Source organism: Meleagris gallopavo, chromosome 12 (assembly GCF_905368555.1).
Source record: "Meleagris gallopavo chromosome 12, MGAL_WU_HG_1.1, whole genome shotgun sequence".
In the NCBI taxonomy this organism is placed as follows: Eukaryota; Metazoa; Chordata; class Aves; order Galliformes; family Phasianidae; genus Meleagris; species Meleagris gallopavo.
In genome coordinates, this window is record NC_139415.1 from 10,608,051 (window position 1) to 10,629,705 (window position 21,655).

The 21,655-nt window shown below is 41.1% G+C and overlaps 2 protein-coding genes across 4 annotated transcripts; both read right to left on the minus strand.

Annotated features, from left to right (window-relative positions):
• Window positions 1-4,019: 4,019 nt before the first annotated feature.
• On the minus strand, window positions 4,020-7,837 carry C12H15orf40 (chromosome 12 C15orf40 homolog). Of its 3 annotated transcripts, none has more exons than XR_014885954.1 (5): window positions 7,693-7,837; window positions 7,492-7,618; window positions 6,811-6,938; window positions 4,555-4,821; window positions 4,020-4,469 (listed from the first exon to the last, which is right to left on the minus strand). XR_014885954.1 is itself a non-coding variant. In XM_085234165.1 (5 exons), exons 1-4 carry the CDS (start codon window positions 7,819-7,821, stop codon window positions 4,729-4,731), a joined length of 477 nt encoding a protein of 158 aa, XP_085090291.1. In that variant the 5' UTR covers window positions 7,822-7,837; the 3' UTR covers window positions 4,020-4,469; window positions 4,687-4,728. The 3 variants fall into 3 exon arrangements, 2 of the variants coding, with proteins under 2 accessions (XP_085090291.1, XP_085090290.1); XM_085234165.1 differs by having other exon boundaries at window positions 4,687-4,821; XM_085234164.1 differs by having other exon boundaries at window positions 4,020-4,821.
• Window positions 7,838-7,985: 148 nt separating this feature from the next.
• BTBD1 (BTB domain containing 1) lies at window positions 7,986-21,094 on the minus strand. The gene is made up of 8 exons (XM_085234154.1): window positions 20,559-21,094; window positions 15,629-15,785; window positions 14,941-15,046; window positions 14,224-14,421; window positions 13,762-13,954; window positions 13,197-13,284; window positions 9,753-9,899; window positions 7,986-8,916 (listed from the first exon to the last, which is right to left on the minus strand). The coding sequence occupies exons 1-8, from the start codon at window positions 20,966-20,968 to the stop codon at window positions 8,758-8,760; spliced, it is 1,458 nt and encodes a 485-aa protein (XP_085090280.1). The 5' UTR covers window positions 20,969-21,094; the 3' UTR covers window positions 7,986-8,757.
• Between the last annotated feature and the right edge of the window lie 561 nt (window positions 21,095-21,655).

Genomic DNA, 21,655 nt, shown 5'->3' on the forward strand with positions numbered 1-21,655 from the left:
TCTGAAACACCAGCAACAAAGGTGAGAGGGCAGCAAAAGGGCTCTGGGACTCATGCTGGGAAAGCAGCTGTTGGAGCTGAGCACCTGCGGGGATACTGCTGCCATGCCTGCTCCTCACAGACCTGCTGAGCATCAGAAAAGAAGAAAACTCTGCAGTTTTTAAGAAAAGCTACTGACAAGAGGCACTAGAAAAATAAAAAGGTTCCATATAAATAGTTTATTTTAAAAAATTCAACTTGCCGTGCCTCTTGCAGACAGGTGGACACAGAGGATGTCCTAACATGTATTGGGAGCTTTGTTTTTTTTTTTTTTTTTTTTTTTTTTTTTGTTTTTGTTTTTGTTTTTGTTTTTGTTTTTTAATTGTCCCTTAATGAATCCTAGCAAGACACTAGCAGCAAAAGCTGGCTGAAGGAACAACGTGCTGCTTGCCCTTCCCAAGTGCACTGCACACCTACCTTGTAACAGAAAAAAGGCCGCTTCATGGCAATTACCCCAGGATGATCATTTGTAACCCACTTATTCTCCTAAGGCAGACTGCTTCATCTAAGCAGCACAAAAGAGGCTTTGAAAATTCATTTCAACATTCTTTTCTCCTCAAGGCCATGGTCAATTGTTATCTTTACAGCATGTTTCTATAGTGACCAACTACTATAGCAATACTCGATATATATTTCTTTCTCCACGTGAACTTAGAAACTCAAAATGGCATTTAAACAACTTTCTAAAAACTGAGCTGCATGCAGTAAGATGGTATGGTAGCCTACTTTGTCACTTCAGCTCTCCCAGCTCTTGAGACAATACAAAAACAAACAAATGAAGTATTTACAGAGGAAAGCAAAGTTCTTCATGGCTTACCAACAGTTACTTTAAGAAGTTATATAAAAAAGACCAGGAAGAAACGAATTCCCATTACCTTAGAGCAGTACCAGACTCTTCCTTTCAGGCATGCATTTCATTTCTTCAGCAGCTTTCTGTCTGCTTATTTTGTGTTGGCTACATTATGAGGACCCAAGAAAGGCTGTGGCACTTGGGGCAGAGAGTAATAAGCAAGAGAGTCTTTACATGCAGGTAAAGCACTGCGTTCCCAGGGGGAGACGGCAGCACATTTTCACACTAATGTGGCAGTGAATCATACCCCTGGGATAAAGGCGAAAAACATTAGGAGGGGAATATAGTGGGCTGGAATAATAATAAAAGGTGGATTCAGCTGGTTCAGGTTTTACATATGCAAATAAACAGTAGGAGAGGGGAAACAGAGAGAGAGACGTGAGGTAATGAGGAGAAGGAGCAGGTGTATCTATCTTCCTGGAGGCTGAAGGAAGGAAGATATTAAACTGCACTTTCTGGTAAATTGCCACTGCCAGTTATTGACAGAGTTGTCAATTACATGGGATTATTTAGACTGATGATACAGGAAGAAATGGGGATTTAAAATCACATGGGACTAAAAGCAGAGACGGGGATGTGCTGCAGATGATAAATGGAGTGGATCAAAACTAAAAGAGCAAGGAGGCCAGCCTCAGAGGATGTAATTAAATAGCCTTAATTAGCATATTAGAGTAGTGCTGCAATGAAACCATATACCTACTTTCAAAGTATGATTTTAGAAAATAAATGTTAACTGAGAGGAAGAAAGAGCAAGAATGTTCTACGCTGTAAGACTGCATAGAATAGAATGTAGTCAGATAACTTCTACTTTCCATGTTCAAATAACTCAATTACATACAAAAATACACAGACTGCCCACAACTAAGATATGAAATCACATCAGAACTTACTGAAATCAGTCAAACAAAACATTAGGAAATGAGGACAGAGCTTCAGTAAATAGTAGGATTTCAAGCAGTCGAATGATCACGTTGCTTAAAGCAAAGGATACTTTTAGGCACATGGATAAAGGGGTGACCAACAAGTAAAAGGAGGCACTGTTCTACTAAAAATACATTCTGCTGAGAAGTGATAGAATATTTGCTACCACCATTTTGAAAATAGCATTGAAGTGTTCCACTGTGCTCATGAGGAGAGTTGATGGGCTTGGACTTCAATATATGATGTAAAGGAGCCAGGCCTATATTGCAGTTATGGCATTGACATCTTGTTTGGGCATACAAGCCACTTAACTCCACTGTGCCTCTTTGCTGTGTCATGGATCAGCAATATCTTCCTGCCTCCCAGGCAGTCATCAGGACAAACATATCAAGAACTCAGATATTATAGTTATAACAGGGAGACTACATGAAAACTTTGATGTAAGAGGTCCTAAGACACAGCAACTCCAGAGTTACTTAGATTATCCTTCAGAAATAATTTAGATTGGTGATATCAAATAAGTTCTGTTTTCATTACATGAAGGCTTTCTTTGCCATGCTGCTCCCAGAGACAGCAGGCTGAACAAAAGCAGAGAGGAAATCAAAAGATTAAACAGAATCACAGAATGGCCAGGATTGGAAGGGACCTCAAGGATCATCAATCTCCAACCCCCCTGCCACAGGCAGGACCACCAACCTCCCCCTTTAATGCTAGAGCAGGCTGCCCAGGGCCCCATCCAATCTGGCCTTGAACACCTCCAGGGATGGACGGGGCATCCACAACCTCTCTGGGCAGCCTGTTCCAGCACCTCACCTCTCTCTCTGTAAAGAATTCCCCCCTGACTTCCAAACTAAATCTCCCCTCCCTCGACTTAAAACCATTTCCCCTTGTCCTGCAGTTATCAACCCTTTCAAAGAGTTGATTCCCCTCCCCTCTGTAGGTTCCTTTAGGTACTGAAAGGCTGCAATGAGGTCACCCTGCAGCCTTCTTAAACTGGTTACTTTTGTAGATAACCAGCAATGACCAATGTACCTCAGACACTACACCTGCCTACCCAGCTCCCATCTCCATCGGGGTCTGGAGTCCTGGAAAAGCAGTATTTCAATACAGCATATAACACATGCCATGTAACACATGGTACCAGCTTCTGGAGAAATTTTTATAACAGCTGTTGCAGCATTCATCTCAGGGTGCAGTGCTAGGAAAGCAGGATTCCTCCATCTTCACATTGCTGTTTCCCACTCATAGTAAACAGAAGCTTGAGAAATAAATAAAAACAAAACAAGACCAACCAACCAACCAACTACGAATGTTTACTTTTTGCTTGCTTTGACATTTCTGCAAGACATGGCACCCCTCTGCTGGGCAAGAAGAGACGAAATGGCAACAAGCTGCAAACCAAAGCTGACAGAACAGTACATAGACATAGGCCCATATGGTCTGAAAAGCAAATACAAGTGAGGCAATGTATGGCTGGCCATAAGGCTGAGAAAATAAGCAGCCCAGGTGCAAAATATTAAGCAAATACCAGTCACAATTTAGACTCAGTTCCCCAAACACAGTCCAAACAAGATTTTTAATAAAATCTCCTAAAATAAGACACCTTTATGGAGGTGACAAATATTAGTTCTCCGATTCCAAAAATGATTGTTGCAATATTTAGGATAATAGGAAGCAGAACATTCAAGAAAACAAAAGCTTTTCAACCATGAAAAATGGAACCTGTGAGCTCCAGTTTGCAGCAGATGAAGCTAGCTAGAGGAATTTAGCTGTAACTTTTGTATATGTAACGTTATTACTTTTTTTTTTAACCTTAGGTATTAAATATATAGATGTATTTCCATATGTGTAAAATATGGCAATTGTAGTAAAGATAAAACAATTTCAAACATCAGTGGTAACTCAGATGAAAAAGCAAATTCCTACCAGATGCATGTGTTATCTCATACATTTAACTCTTACTCTGACCCCTGAACCACGTTAAGAAGTTCAGTTTTCTCATTACCCTTAAGACTGGGCTACAGTTGCCCATTTTGTTTCAGATTTCTTGTTCTGTTCTACCTATGATTCCACTAGTTTTGCTACAGGGTAGGACAATGCTCATTTTTAATCTAAGGAAAAATGCATAGTAGTTCTGTTTAAAAGTAATGTTCTAGTACATAACATCTAGGAAATAATATTTTTGTTAAAAATACAAATGCAAAACAAGGTTTGGTAATATTTTTTTCATCTTTTATTAAAAAGTCGTTACATTTGAGACACATTTTGTAGAGCTACCACAGTTATAGCTTTTCAGGTAACTAATTACAGACTACTACAAAGTGCCACTATGTATGCAGTTATTAGGTTCTGGGTCATTTTTTTTGTACTGTGAAGTTCTGATTTTGATTCAGCTACACAAGTAATTCTGGTTTTAGCTTGCCTGCATGATGACGAACCACAGTATATACATTAGCTTTAAATACATTAATTTTAGATATACATATTTAGCATAGTGTGGAACTGCACCCAACACCTGCCACCAGATATTAAAGAGAACACTTCTAGGGTCTGTACCACCCAGACTGATTGTTTTGTGCTTCACATTGAACTGATGCCTTTGAAGCCCATCACTCCAAGCCTTCTGCTTTATGAACCAAATTTTGCTGCATTCAGAAACCCTGAGAGAGAAGGGAAGAGGACAAGTGTTACTGGCAGAAGCAGACACAGAGCCTCAGTAAATACCACTTTTCCTACCAAACCTACATGAGCAGTTCACCTATACAGCAGTCCCATTAACAAAGAAAGAGGGAGGCAGAGGAGCATATCTTTTCCCAGTCAGTATCCAAATTCCCAGAAGGACCAATTTACATAAGAAAAAACCATCATTCTGTTCACCAAGACACATGACATTGTTCCATTTTCCGCTCTTGTTTTAGGTCAAGTGGAAGCTTCTTTTTTCAGTTTTTCTAGTACTTCATCTGGTGTCAGCGATACCAAAATCTTCACCACTTTATCACGTGACTTGCCACCCTGTGTTAGAAACACACAAAAGTCACCTTGCAGAGAATCACCACCAAACACATTTTAAAGAAGCTGTGATGCCAACATATCACATAGATACTTAAAATAATTCTCAGTGAGTAGCTGTGCAGAATTAACAGGTGTCAGAAATGGTTTGTCAACATCCTTTCTTGTTATTTTAAAGGTCAAAAACAATGTCTAATCTATTCTCCTTTTAAAACCAGTTACAGCTCCCAGAGCATGCCCTGAACTGATGCTTCTTATAAGCTAGAACAAAAAGCGAGGAATGGCAGGTTTCCATTATTCAACTGTATTAGCTAGAAGCAAAATTCCAACTGTATCTTGTTTGAGGTTTTAAAAAGTTACCGCAAACTTTTGGCAGATGTGGACTTTCAGATCTTCCAATGCTGCCCCCCACAGAGTATTAGTTACTCTTAAGCTGAACTCTCCAGTTGATAATATCAACTAAATGACAAAAAACTGCACTGTATATAGCATATAGGATATTTGGATTCAAATAGCTGTTATTTTAAATATTATTGACATGTTTTTATATTACTGACAAAACTGCTGTTTTACATAGAAACTGGCAAACATGCAACTTCATTTCATTTTGCCTGAAGCTACACATTTGCCAGGATTCAGTAAAAACAAGAGAAACAGACATGCTATATTTTAATCTATGCATAATAAAAAGTTCGCAAGATCCATTTGGGACATCCTGAAGGAGAAAAATGTCTTAACCCTGCTATGGAAATAAGGCAGGAATTTAAAAATGAAAAATAGTCCTTTGAAGCAGTCTAGACAGTTGATAATGAAAATCAAGCCTTTTGGATAGAAACATGGTAAGCCTGGTATTATACCAAACCACTCCACATTGGATTCTTTTGTCAGTGTTATCATGAAGCAAGTAGCACACAACAGAGAGCAAGCAGTACAAAAACCACTCAGTGTGTGCACCTAGCAGATCAGAATATAAATAAAGTACAAACACAGCGCTCCACCAAGAACAAACAGTGGTCTGAGGAAAACAAACACTAGCTTGTAATTATTTGGACACTGGAGGACTGAGTTAAGAAGGTCAGAAAATGTTGGTCCCTTTTATGCTTAGCTCTGTGTAGCATTTATATTTATTAATTAAATCTGAACAACTCTTCAAGGCAGGAAAACTGCAATTTGTAAAATGTTGACAGAATTGAAGAATTTACCCAGGAGTCAGGAAAAAAAGAACCAAACCTCAGCACCTCTACCTTTCCCCAAAGCAGGGCTCAGTCCATTGATCATATTGCCACGGACCATCTTTTAAAAGCCTTCTCCAACTAGTGCATTAAATATAGAAAAATAAGAGGCACCATTTTTCATTGAGTCCTCACCTTCACTAAGTGTACATTAACACGGTTGGAAAAACTGACATTTAAGTACAACAAATGGAAAAAATTAATTATTTATTCAGTGTGATGAATAAAACCGTTTCCACCTAACATAGTCAACACATGTCAACACACAACACAGCTCATATGAAGAAACTCCTACGGCCCAGCCGTAACGGTGATGTTTCCATACACTCTACTTTATATGCCACAGCTACTTGTCAGAAAATACAGAAGCGCCTTCAAAAAATGAATGCAATTTTTTTTTTCCTAAAATGCACATTTTCTGCAAAGCACAAATTACGTGAGCTGAATTTGAATGGAAACAAAAGGCTCTTGAAGAGCCACAGAAGACACGTCCCAAATACATTTTTGAAAACACATAATTAGAACTATTTTGATTAAAGATCTCAAGATCAGCTGTGGTTCTTCTTATCCCAGTTTTCTTTCCTTAGCAAATCATCCCATTAAGTCAATTAAAAGCTTTTCAAGCACCTTTTGGACTGAAGTTGGACAGCAGCTTGCTGTACTCAAAGAATAACATTCCAGAGCCTCGAATTTACAGCGCAACAGAATAAGAATGAATGGGAAAAAAGCAAAAGAAAAAAAAAAAGAAAAAAAGAAGTACCTTCTCTAAAATTACGTCACTCTTCTTCACTTGTAGCACCTTGGAGAGGTAGCGGCACAGCTCTGCGTTCGCCTCCCCTTCTGAAGGCGGGGCAGCAATAGCCACACCTACCGCCTCGGCCGTCACATCTACAACGGGGAACGGAACAATGGTCGGAATGCATAACTGTCATTCCCTGGAAATGGATGTTTATGCTTTCAAAAGCATCTTAATTTAAAACCCGACGAACTCCTAGATCGGCAGGCGACTCAGCATCTTTAAAGCCCTTAAAACTGTTGGCAGCGCAGAACGCCGTGCTTCCGGCACAAAGCGCAGCGCCGGAGGACAGCAGCGCGTCACCGGTTCCGGCACCGCAGCCGCCGGGCGCAGCGCTGAGGCTCCCCGTCGCGCTGCGGGCACAGCGCCGCGTTACGCGCCGCTCCATGGGAGCCGTCAGCCCACCAAGAACCGCAGCCAGCGGGCAGCGCGGGCGCCGCGCACCCGTGCGAAACGCGGCTCCGATCCGCGCGCGAGCGGCCGGCCGTGCGGCCGCCGTTACGAGCAGGCGAGCGAGCGAGAGCCGCTCCTCATCCCAACGGAAGTTGAGAGCGCGGCTCCGCCCGGCCACGCGCTCCGAAGTTCCGCACAGCGCCGCCCGGCCCCGCGTGCCCCGCTCCGCGCTCCCGGCCCGGCGGCGCCCACCTGTCACGGCGCTGCAGCGGGAGCCGGGCTTGGCGCGCACCGACACCCTGACGCCGCCGTCGCCCGCTGCCAACACCGGCCCCGCGGCGGCGCCGGGCTCGGCGGGTTCCTTCCCGGCCGCTTTTCCCTAAAAGAGAGAAACGGGCGTCGGGAGGGTCGGCACGAAGCGCTGGGCGCCGGTCCCGGCCGTCCCGCCCGCACCTTCCGGGGCATGGCCCCGCCGAGACCCCGTAGCGGCGCCGCCAGCCGCTGACGGAAGCCGACGAGGGCCGGCATGGCTCGGCGCGGCCCTTCCGGGAACGGCGTTAGCCCCGCCCCTCTGCTGCGCATGCGCGGCACGGCTGCTCGGCGCCGCGGAACGCGGGCGGAAACGCTGGTGGTACGGAACGGCTGCCGTGCTGGCATGTTTGAGACCCGGCACGGCAGGCAGATCGCTGCATACATCCATGGCCTGCAGCAGATGACTACAGAGCAAGTTACACGCAAATAGGCCATAGTTGATAATAATTCTTTAGTATTAGATTATTTACCAGTCAAAATAATATCATTACAAGGCTTGTATTCCATTTTCACATTGTACATTTCTTATAGGCACATATGTATATACAGTGGCTATTTCCATAACCGGCTCTATATTCCAAAACAGCCCTTCTTAATTAAAAGAGATTCTGGAAAGATCCCTTCATTGCAGGATTTGCTATAGCATTTCTTCACTGCAGCTGCAGATACTGCCTGGAGTGCTAAGTCCATCAATGCTCCAGGACTCATTCAACAACTCACCACTTATAGCAATATGAATCCAGCTTTGCTGATGAACTTGGAAAAAAAGAAAAAAATTAGTAATAATCCATGTCCACAGGGTCATTCCAAAGTTATTTTACAGAGAAGTGCAAGCTGGGAGTACTGTCTTTGTTAGACAAGTTGAGGAACAGGTACAGATGAAATTCATAACCAGTACCTATTTTCCAGTTCAAGAAATGAATTCAACTGTATGAGAAACAAAGGGTTCAAAATACAAAGCCATTAAATCACAACATACCATTCAAAACAATCTTCAGTATACAGAGTACTTACTCCACACTTGTTAAAAAGAAAAGTTAAATCAGGTTCCACCAACCACGACGCAGATAAAATTGCTTTCCTGGTACCTCTCAAAGAAGTGAGTTCTGCTTTTACACATTCAGGTCATTTCACAGCACTGCCTAGCTCACTAGGGGCAACAGTGAAAGTCCACTGATATGCTGACATGTAGATGATCACGTGAAATTATGTGTAAAATATTATTTCTGGGATCTGCCCATCTTCTATCGATGTACCATTATTGTTACCTGGCGAACTATAAAAGACAAAGCATGTTTTGCTAGCAGTAGGAGATTCGTGGATTACTTTCTTCAATCCTTTTGTTCCGTAGTGGGAATCAGGACCCTGAAAAACAGCAGGAGATTAGCAGCAGAATGTGTGGGTCATGCTTGCATTTCTAATGTTGAAGTTTAAACAGTACTGACTTAAATCATTTTAACAGTAAAAAAATATCTGTAACAACATAAAAGAAGTTACATAATAAATTACAGATAACAGAAACGGATCCAGTAAGTCTAAATAAAAAAGGTTTCTCTGACAGTAGACCTAAACCACTTGGTTTTATCCCACTAATAATGAATAAATGTTTTCTGATACTTCTCCTCGTCATGCAAATTGTCTATATTCTCACTTAATCTCTCACTTCAGATGCAGCATTTTTTTTTTTTTTTCCAATCCACTCGACTTTGAATTCTGAACAGGGAATTATCTTTAAAATAATTTTATTTATAAAAGGTTTTTACAGAAAACATTGAATGAGTCAATTTTCCTAGGACAAATCATTATTTTCCTCTATTTTAGCACTGGTATATAAAAGTGAGAAAAGAAAGCTCTCAGTGTTCTTGACAATAACTAGTCTTTAACAAAAGAAATCAAACAAGTTTTGATAAAAACACAGCTGCCAGATTAAATATTCCAAATAGTGCTTTTGCCCACACAGATCCACAGTGACTTCCATTAGGACTTGTTTTAACTCCTGTAAGTGGGGAGTCACAAAGGATCCAGTTATAAATTCTGTGCACAGAACAGAGAGAAAACAGCTTTAAAAGTTACCATACAGTTTAGCTACTGCCTCCTTTCCACACAACGCCTAGAATAAGACCCCAAGATGACACATTCCCATCACAAAACAGATAAAAGATAAACCTTTGCATCATAATAATGTTTTATTTTATTCTTACTTTTAATGTTGCACAGGCTGTGTAGCAAACTGTTGGCAAAATCTCTATAGGTTCTTTAAACATAACTCTGAATGTACTGGCAGTTCCATCACAGCTAAATCCAGTATCGTTTTGTCCTAGAGTTTGATTCTTCTCATAATCAATTATCTGCAGAAAAACATGAAAACTGTGTTTTTAGATTTACAAACTTGCGAAAGGTTCTCACTGGATGCACACTGAAACATTACAAGCAAACGCTTGCCTATTCCACCCAGTTTAATTGCAACAACAGTGCACCCTCAGGTTAAAAGGTAACTTTAATTTCCTAACAATAGTACCATGAGGGCTGACCTGGCCTTGTGCTGAACCAGAGATTCTGAGTTTTACACAGGCTGTCCATTCTGTATGCCCAATCTAGCCCACAATGCCACACCAACCAGGTTAAAGGCTTTGTCTGAGAGGAGATAAATAGCTCTTAAACTTTTAGTTTTTGACCTTAATAAACTACACATGATCCTGTAACTTAGATTTGCTGATCTTTGCACACCTACACAGCCCGCATGAGGGAAGCACATGAGCCTGAACCTAAATGTTTCACTGGCTGTGGCTCATTCAGTAAACAAGATTTTACAGATGAACAGTCAATGACGTGTTCTGAGAATAAAGCAGGGACTTGTTCTTCCATGCTTTATATTGTTTATGTCTTTATGTCCACATCTCATATTTCTTTTGCCTTCAGTTTTACTGGCAAACAGGAATCACTAGCTGGGACACCAGAAACAGCAGATATCACACTTCTCATTCCATTTCTAATCCATGCTGCTCAACATTTCTTGCAGAAGTAGGACATCAGGGCTTTATAGTAACATGCACGTTTCTAATGATTATTCCACTAAAAACAATCAAAAACAACAACCACCACCATCATGAAGCCCTGTTTCAGGCAAGGTATGCTCCCTGGGTTTCATGTTTTTTTTTGTGTTTTTTTTCCAATCCACAATCAAAATAAATAATTTTGATTATGATTGATTGAACTAACAATTGAAATCATATTCCTTTAACATAACAGACTGGTGTGATTTAACCTAGTAGGCAGCACAGCACCACACAGTCATTTGCTCCACTGAGAAAAAAAATAAAGCCAACAAAGTTAAACTTGTGATAAAAAAAGCCTATTACAAAGGCAGAAGAGAAAGAAATAATGGCAATGGCTCACTATGCACTGACCAGTGCCCAGCCAGTTCCCAAGCAATGGCTGCTTCCCACCCCATGCCAACTCATAACAACTTTTCATTTTTTTTCTTTCCACCTGATGTCATATGGTGTAGAACATCCCTTTGGCCAGTTTAGGTCAGCTATCCTGGTTCTGCCCCCTCCCAACTTCTTGTGCCTCCCAGCTCTGCTCACTGGCAGCACAGTATGAGAAACTGAAAAGGGCTCAGCTCTGTGCAGCACTTCTCAGCAACAATTAAAATATCAGTGCGTTACCAGCAGTAGCTTAACGTAAAGTAAAAATCCCCAAACACACCTGGTATGGTGCTGAGGAACTGGCAGTAACTCTTGTGTTCTGAAGATCCACTCTAGCACACTATGCTACTCATTTACATAGATGTATAGTTTGAGGAAAAAAAACAAGCTGATAACATTTCAAATTAAGGAAGTTGCAGCTAAGTTTTTAAACTCAAAAATATGGAAAAGCCACCAAATTCCTTCAAAACTTCATCCTAGATACATTCTTTGGAATATTGTAGTACGGAAGACAACATTATCTTTTTGTAAAAGACAGACACAGAATTCCTGTCCGTAAGTACCAAACAGACAGAGCAGTAATAATCAGACAGGAAACAGAAGACAAACTGCCCTTTAAATACAATGTGAAGAAATAAACTGAAACAGAATTACCAACAAACGCCAGATGTCTATCAAATAAGGTGGGGACAAATTAGATGGGGAGTGTCTGTTCCTAACTGAAGTCACAGGTTCTTTCACAAATTTTTCCACACACCTAGTAAATCAATGCAGTGTTGTAGTGCCAGGCTTTGACATGCACAGCACAGAGTAACAATGCAGCCACAGAAAGTTAAGACTTTGTTAGAAAGCTTAGAATCAAACCGAAGCTAAACTCAATAAGAGAATTCAAATGGATTGAAGTTCCATACTTTAAAGGGGAGGATACAGTGCTGGATCGATATTACTAGAAGGCAGTCCTCAGCACAACGTGCTAAGAGAGATCAGACAGGCTACAGGAGCAGGAAATACAGTTTTAGTGGTGTCTTCAACTAGCCTCTCAGACTGGGCAAGAGTCACATCAGGACACGAAGCAGAGGGGACATTTTTAGATACTATCACTGGTCATTTCATGAGCTTGCTCACCACTTGCTCGGTAGGAAGAAACACAACCCTTCATTTGGTACTGAGTGATTAGCAGGATCAGATTTAAAATTTCATAATGGAAACACTATGTAACAGTGTCCATAATATACTCAGAGTCAACATTCCTACACGAAGCACAAAATCAAATCTACCACAGCTGTGCTGAACTTCAAAAAGGAAAATAAGGAAGCTGGTTCAAAAGAAGCTAAAATAAGAGTCTGAGCTCCATTCCCCCAACATCCAGAACTATTTCATTAAGGAAGATTTAGTGCACATGCCTCTTCTACAATCTTCTGAGGAGTCTGCTATTGATGAATGAACACGTTCAACTACGATCAGATTCAGAAGGATACCCTCCCCACTGCTCTCACAAGTATTGCTCCCATCTCCTCATTACTTCCTCCCCTACGAATGCAAGGGTACCAGCATTTCTGGTCACACTTACATAAAGCAGTAGTTTATGAATAACTTTCATTATTCTTTTTACTGCCTTCTACACTTCACAGCGAGAGACCAAATACTTCCCACAGGGCTCAAGATGTGAGCATACCCTGCTTTCATGAAGTAACGCAGTACCACATTATCTTTTTCTGGTACCTTCATGATGACACAGTGGGCTTTTTTAGCAGATTTTTTTTGGCAGTCATCACATATATCAATAATTTCTGACAGCTGCTAATGACAAATGCAAAATTATTTCCTGACTTACTAGAAACCTTATTAAGAGGACAGACTTAATGCACAACTGAACCAATTATAAAGCTGTGAAATTCTTCTTTAGAAAACTTACAGGAATTTGAGGTTAGACCATAGAAGTATTCCGCAGCATGATTCACTGGGAGTTACCAAACTGAAAGGCCAAACCAGTCTCAAGAAATACCTATTCTGAAAATGACTGAAGAATAAACTGAAAAGGAAGGTAAGTTTTATACTGTTCTTGCATTTCCCTAATCATCCAGTTATGACTGCTGGGGATAAAACAAGTTAGATTCCTGACCTATCAGACTGCTCCTACTCTATCCAAATATACTCCAAACCTTTTGTATTAAGCATAGTTTCTGCTTAAATAATTGTATATAGAATATACTGTACCTGTATATTAACTTGGTAGTCCGTGGGTCCATGAATAGATCCATATAATCCAAATCCCACTATGGAAATTCTTCTGTTAACTGTGAACCTAATAAAACAGAAGCCGATAAAGGAATCTAAGCAACTATGATGGGTGTGTTAACTTCTTCCCTGACAAGCAAGAAAGACTCGCATTGTTGTGCAGAAAGCTAAACCAGAAATAGCATTGCATTCGTTTTCAATAGTGTTCCGCATTTACATGTCAATAATAAGGAAAAAACCCACCTTATTAAGGTATCTATCAGCTTTATAACGTGACATTTTGCTAATTCACTGGGCTTTTCAAAAAAAAAAAAAAAAACAACTTGATTTTTTTTTAGTATTACTGAAATAAAAACAGATCAAGACTTTGTATTTCAAAACTAATATGGATATGCAGCAAACATCCCAGGACTCCAGACTTTTGAACTTGGTTCTCTGATACATGTTTGTTACTGTACCTTCTGCCAAAAAGCAGAAGTTGAGTAATACTCTGCCTTTCTTCCCACACTTCTGTCTCTCCTTCAAATAGTTTCCAAAGCCATACCTAATGCGATCACTTGTTCCACTGTAGCCCCAGCGACTCTCCACTTGTTGGAACCTGTTAATGCTGCATTCTTTTCCTCTGAGGCAACATCTTGGTCGGTCTATATAATCTACTTTTGGCTTAGGATTGACAGTAAAATGTAGAAAAAGATTTACTACTTCCCGATCTGACAAGATTCCTGACTGAGCAGGGCCTGCAAAAAGAAAAAACTTCTAAGGTAATTCTAAGAACTACTCCAACTGTTGCATTTAAACCACATTTATTTGCAAACCAAGGATGATGCTAATATTTTCCAGTGACCAGGGTATATTATAGACAGGATATTTTGCTTTCCTTAAGATTGCATCACAATGCTTATTAGTAAGGTGTTAATAACATAATAGAGTGTTAAGCATCTCAATACTCACAGACCAGAGTGCAGAGCTATGGTCTAACAGTAAGACAAAGAATCCCAAAACTTACCTGCTGCAAACTCTTCAATAGTCATTAATGGAAAACGGATTAAGGAAAGAGCTCTTCCAAGGACCTTCTGTTTGTTTCCAAATGTCACAGGCAGTTGTTGTCTTTGACATTCAGCCTCTGCCCAGCGAACAACAGCTCCAAAGAGTCTACTTTCTCGAATACTAAGGGTATCTCTTTCTAGAACTGCACACAATGTGTCTAAAGAAAAAATGTTAACAGATGTAGATCACTATTCATCCAAACAAATTCTACATATTTTAAGTAATCTTAATACATAAACAAATGAACAAACACTAAGAACATTTATAATATCACACAATGTATCGTAACTCTAAAAAAAAAAATCTTCCAATGATTTAGGGACTCCAAGCTAAAGATAAACAAGATGCTGAAGCAGCTGGAATGTCTTCCTTCCTTCTGAATTTGAGACATAATCTAGATGAACTGAAGTGAAATGTTATACAGACATATATAATAACAATCAAATTTAAGTAAACTGATTTATCACTGCTGGCTTTTTGTAAAAGAAAAAACATTGAAACCGCAAGAATTACAAGCAGAATTTCAAACCATTTTAGATTTTTTTTTTTTTTTTTTAAACAAATTCTATACTTTGTTTCTGATTTGTGCAACCCTGAAAAGAGAAATAGTGTGTAGCAACAAAACAGCATGATTCCTTTTGGAAGTTTAATACTTCAGACACAAGAAGGAACTTACCTATATCAATATCAGTAAATCCTTCTGCACTTATTGCATCCATAGTGCTTTTGTCTATCGTATCAAGACAAAGACTAGCAAGCTGAGGCTCATCAAACAAACGAGCCTAAGAAAGTAAAGTACATCTTTAGTTAATTTGCTGTTGCAAGCATCCTGTTCATAAGCTACTAATTCTAAGAAGCAAGTATTTTTTAAATCTAGTATAGGTCTAGAATAAAATAGGATGATTTCTCTACACCTTGTGGTTCTATCTTCCAGTGCACTTAAATTCCAAAAGGAGTACGTAATTGAAAATACACTGCATCTGGGTTTTCCTTCATGTTTGTATTTTTCATTTTGGAAATATAATTTTAAGAAGTAGACACCAAATCTGTTACAGTAAACTGTCTTAACAAAAAAAACAAACAACCAATTGAGATATTCACATAAGCGTAATAAACTGACCCCATTTGAAGTGTCCCAATACCTCATATATTAACAACAAAAAAAGTTTTTTTCTCTTCTTCCTCTACATTAATATCACCAGAAGCCAAGAAAGTCTGTAAAAATGCCAACAAAACAACAAAATTATTTTCATACAAAAATTAGATTATGTGATGGCAGACCCACTGTGAAGTAATACTATATGCTCATTTCCCCCCAAATACTAATTTTCATAGAAAACCGAAATAAACTTAAATTTACCTACCTGAGTGAGGAGCATGAAGGCATTATCTGCTCGGAGGTGCTTCGTTAGAAAATCTACACAGTGTGCTTCCAGGGCTGGAACTGCATACTTCTTTGCAGTGTAAAGAGTAGTCATGACTGTTTCTGGACCAATTTGAACTTCATCTGAATAAAGAAACCTAGAAATCAATATACAAATATGTATAATAAAAACACATCTTGAGGTACAGTCAAGCATGACAGTCTCTCAGTATTTAGAAAATAGGTCAAAGATTTCAATTGCTAACATGCAGCAGTCCACCACGTTGTATTTTTGGAGATAATAAAATAGTTAAAGGATTGAAGAATACTACATTAACCTAATGGCATAAATTTGTTTTGAGTATGTTTTATTACTCTAAGATTGATCTGGCTGTACTAGTTACACATCGCCCCCCAACTGTAAACAGCTGAGCTGCAAAATTACTGAGTGTATAAACGCATGCTCTTTTGATTAACTACTAAGAACTGTATTTGCACATATCGATACATAACCCGCCAAGGCTGTATTACTTATCTCAATCTACTGAAAATGCACATTAACTTCTTTGCAACTCTTGAGAAGAGTGTCAACAACATCTGATGTGATAATGCCCTGTGTCACAGTCACCATTCTCTAGTGCTCAGAGAGGAAATGGGAGGAGAATTCTAAGAGATGACCTTGACTCTTCTCTTCTTGCTGCAGACAGCAACAAGAAAAGCCTTGGCTTCTCTCCACTGTTTGAGGTTGCGTGTTTTGTTGAAATTTTAGCATAAAGGAGCAAACCAAAGGATTAAAGTTTCCATAAAAAACAGGCACAAACCCCCCCTATACTGAGCAGCTGTTACTTGAGACCAGATGAGATAAGCTTTGTTTTGAGGCTCTGTATGGAACAGACGATTCCTTAAAAATAACCTTTCTTACAATGACAGATGACATTGAAGATAACCTTATCAATATTCCATCAGTTTTCCAGATTTACAGACATTTATCCTTGGTACACATACGTTCTGCTCCCAACAAACACGGGTGATTTAATATAATAAACCAGGACATGTTTTTGAATGCATGAATTGCACAACCAAGGGCAAGTCTTTTCTTTACAGTTCTGTGTATTTTCTGTTCAGACTTCCTAAAAATAAATGGCAAACAACAAGCCGAGATGGAAGAAATAGGTTCTGGTGCAATAACAACCAGTTTGTGTTTAATAGAAGTAACCTGTGAAAGCAACAGGCTCACACTTGTTTGCAGCAGGGGGAGATCTAGGTAATGGAAACACACAGTGTACATTTCAGATTAAATTCTTTACTGCTTGCATTTCTTATACTCCAAAGAAAATCCTAATTCTTACTAATTGCTAACCATTAATTTGTGCTGATAAACAACTAAGTTGATATTATTTCACAGTAAATCTGCTGTCACTCCCCAACAACAGACACATACTTATTACAATACTCCAATCCATTCAAATTGCCAACGTTCACATTATTTAATTTAGGACATCCAAATTTTTTGCTCTAGATTAATTCTTTAAGCCGAATTTACACCAAGGCTTTTAGAAAGGAGTTTAATTAAAAGTGAATTGTGTTGCTAACAGTTTCAGACAGTATGTTTAAAGCTGATTCATGGCAGCTATGAACTATTTGTTGATGGAAATGATAGGCTGACTTGCCAGCCACAATCACCAACAAGTTTAACGTACAGTTTTCAACATGCAGTTCTGTGCATCAAGTTGACAATTAGTTTATTGAATATCAGAAAAGCACATCTAGATTTTGGTTTTAAGATTTTTAAAAGCCTGCTTCAAGAAGTCCTAACCTTCCTTTTATAGCTTTATGAAACTTAGAGTCAAAACTACATGAGTCAAAAATTAACGGGTTGCAAAAGAGCTGCATTATATCTAACAAAAGAAAAAAAAAGTTAAATCACCAAGTTGTTTTTACAACACAATTTTGATTTTATTCCTGAAGAGTGTATAACATGCAGCAAATGTATGGATTTGTTCACTTTCTGCACTTCCTTAAGAATTAGGGTACCGTTCCAAACTGTTCTTTTCCAATGCTTCTTTTCCCTGTTTTGCAGGCTTTTGTCCCATACAATCAATACACAGTAATACAACTACACAGCCAAAAAGGGGAATTTAAATGTAGTAACAGTGAATACGCACACAAGCTTTTCTTTTCACTCATGTGAGTTCTGTTAGCCATAAGATGTTCTGTCATCCCATGGAAGACACGCTCGAAGCTCTATGCTCCCCTCTCTCCTGCTGTGCATGCCTGGACGTACATAAGGACACACTCCCTAACCACAAGTGTCTCAATAGCAAAACTAATGGGACTTCAGTAACTAAAGTTCTGATAACAGGAAGTCACACAGCATCAAATCCATCACATTGACCTCACGATCTCTTTCTAGCCATGGATCAACACTGGGCAAAAGCACCCATAGGAACAGAATATGTGATAGTCCAGACTTCTGAATTAAGAAAACTTATGGTATGAACTGCCCAAAGATTTTAAGAATGTCACATAACCAGGACTTTTTTGTGTTCACTCTTTCAAATTCCATACTTCAAGTTTTTGACAATGCCAACACTTCTCTGCAATTTTCACAGCCAGAAGTTTTCTGCAATTACTAAAAAGTATGAATCTGCCAAGCCAAAAGGTAGCTATAAGAACTATTATGTATGGTAATAAAGTGCATTGTGCTTGTTGTATAATCCTGGTTCCTTTTAATATATGGATGGATAATCACGATGCATTCATCTGCTCATAAAAAAGAACTCTAGGTGTGTCTCCTCTGTAAAAACCTCTCTGCTCATGAGCCAAGAGCTCCATCTCTGTGTTGACACTCCCATTCATGGCATGCCTGAACTGGCACGACTTTGTGATAATGCTGCTGTTCTTCCTCCACTCAACTCAGTGGGGTTGAACATCACTTCTCCTGTCAAAAAAGGGAGCAACTGCAGCCAATATAGAATTGTGAATAAATATATCCAATACAAAAATTGAAAGGATCGTCAAAATCACCTGGTGATTATCAGGTGTCAAAATTGTTCAGTTTCTAACTACTAGTAAATTACCTCCAACAGTTTTTGCATTACTTTATTATTTTTATGGCCAACAGCAAGAAAAAAACAAACAGGCTGTCTTACAGTTGGTGTACATTAAAAACAGTGTGCAGAGGCACAGAAGTCCAGTACTAGCCTGTGTTAAAGAAGATCTCCTCAACTATCTTTTTAACAAATGTATTATAATTTATATTTACTCCAGCGTTAGCTTGGTGTATATGTATCAAGGCTCCAGCCCAGAGCAGGAGCACTCTATAAAATACTGAAGCTCGTACTAAAAAGCTGCCAAGCATTCCATACCAAAGACAACACCAAACCTCAGCCATTCTAGCAGTTCATCAGTCTGGTGATGTTTAGACACCATACAAGTATAATTGATGTACTTACACACATCCCCTGGCCATTATCAGCTCTGCAAACACAAGGTGGCTTTTGTTTGCTTCTAACAGCAACTCTACACTCACTTCTACTTCTTAACCTTACTCAGAACTCTCCCGCTTCTGTGCTTCTGTTTTTAATCAAAACAAGCATCTCTCATTATAACAACTTTTCACTGCCTGGTAGCTTTTATACATCTACACACACAGACACGTCACAGGGATTTTACTCTTTGGTTTTTGCTTGGAAGACAATTGGAAGACAATTTTGCTTGTTTCATTTTTGCTTGGAAGACAATTTCCCACTTCTCAGCACCAACCCCTCACCTTACATTTTGTCAATCCCCCTTTGATAAGAAAGCAGAAAATACAGTTTTTTTGCTAATATGCAACAAAGTCACCATTCTGTGGGTTTTCTTAAAGCAAAATCAGTTGCTGCAAACCTTGTTTCCCTAATTACTAAAGCACTGTGTGGTTCTTCTTCTCACTGTTCTCACCTCAAAACAAAGATATTTTTTTTTCCTACTACAAACAGTTTAGAGACACTACAAATTTCTTTCTGGACAATAATATTGCTTGTTTTCTAAATGTTCATTACAGAAATCTGTTTAATGCATTTTATAGAAGTTTTGCCTAGCAAAAAAAAAAATCTTAACGTTGAGCAGATGAGTTGCATGACCACACCTCCACAATAAGCCTGATGCACAGAGAAACTACCAGTAATTGTATCAGCGATTATTTACCACCATGCTGAATAAAAATAAAATGCAGACAGGTTTGTGGGCACAAGAAGTAACAGACCCTACTGTGGTCAAATCAGGAATCAGTACCCACTTTGCATGCTTCTTCCCCATCACTGCACTGCTGCTCTCACTTGTGTGACTCGTGCATCAGATCAGATAACTGTTCTTTGCTCTCTCCAGCCAAAGGTATCTGAAACGTGTTGACTTCAAAAGAGATGTTAACTACTTTGGTAAAGGGATACAATTTGCTCTGCCTCTGAAAATAAAAAGCTCACTGTAAGAGGAGTGGCGATCCTGCGTGGAGCCAGGAGTGGGGTGTGATGATTCTCACGGTTCCTTCCAACTTGGGATATTCTATGATTCTACGAGTAAATTTTCAAATCAAACTATCAAATGAAATGAAAAGCTCAGCACGACAGTTTCAGTTCCTCCCCGGCGCTGCTGGGGGGTCGGGAAGCGGCAACAGAGATTACCGAGCCACTAAATCCCATCACCGCGCCGCAATTACATAATCAAAAAGCCCGACGGGGCGCCACCGCAGCCCTTCGCCGAGCGGCCGTACCGGGACGAGGCTGCTTCTCTCGCTGAAGGCAGCGCGGGGAGCGGCAGCAGCCCGCATGCCGCCGGCAGGACGCCGTGCCCTCGTCCCGACTGCGGCCGGAGCGCGGGCAGGAGGCGCGGCGCTCCCAGCCGAGGCCGACAGCGCAGACGGTCAACCCAAACCTCCCGGCCCCGGGGCTGACCTGAGCAGCGCCAGGAAGGCGGCGGGCTCCACGTCGGGCAGCTCGATCTCGGCCGAGGTGGTGGCCATGCCGCCGTTAAACATCGCGTCGAAGACGGCGCTGCCGGCCGCCAGCACGAAGCGGTGGGCGGGGATGCGCTGCTGGCCGGGGCCCGGAGGCGCTCCCCCGGCTCCGCCGCCCCGCGGGCCGCCTTTGCCCACCACGAAGTGCACGTCGCTGAGCAGCTCGTTGGAGAAGAGGAAGGCGAAGCGCTCCCGCAGCGAGCCCTTGGTAGCCTGCCAGTTGTACAGCGGCTCCCGCTGCAGCACCGCGCCGCTCTCCGCGGCGACGGTACCGCTCGTGGCGGCGGCGGCGGCACCGGTGGCGGCGGGAGGCGCCTCCACGGGCGCACCGCCGGCGGCGGCCGCCATCACCCCCCTGAGGGGCCGCGCCGGGCCTGGCCGAGCCCTCACTCAGCCGGCGGCACGAGCATCTCCGCCGCGCGCCGCGACGTCAGCAGCTCGCTGCGCATGCGCCGCGACCTCACTGCGCAAGCGCGCGACGGAGCCGTTCCCGCCCGGCGGGCGCGGCCGTGACCCGTGTGTGGGCGGTGCGGAGGAGCGGGGCCGCGTCCGGAGGCGGTTTGCTGAGGGCAGGCGCTGCCCTGCGTGCTGCGGCGGTGTGCTGCCCGCCGGAGGGTCGAGCTGGGCCGTGCGAAGGCGAGAGGGAGTGCTGTGCCGCGGTGTGGAGATTTGTCTTGGTGCATTAACAGGCAAAACAAGCGTGGACGCCTATTTTAACTATTTGTGGAATAACATTAAAATATTGACGCCTGTTGGGTATGTGTGTTGTGCAATTTATGTATAAAAGCAATCGATTCGGTGTGTGCATCGGACGTTTTAAAGGCAAACAAAGCCAAACAGCCTCAGTGAACGTGGTAGAGTGTATTTATTTCCTTCGGCGGCCATCGTATTTAACGTCGTCGGTCCAGGAGTGGCTCAGAGTTGTGAATTAACTCAGCAAATTCTAACAAACAGAACAAAGTTACTAATTTAATACGTTTGTGGCCTTCAGGTACGAAAGCGAGAAGTCAGACTTGTGTCGTCACAGTCCTGTCA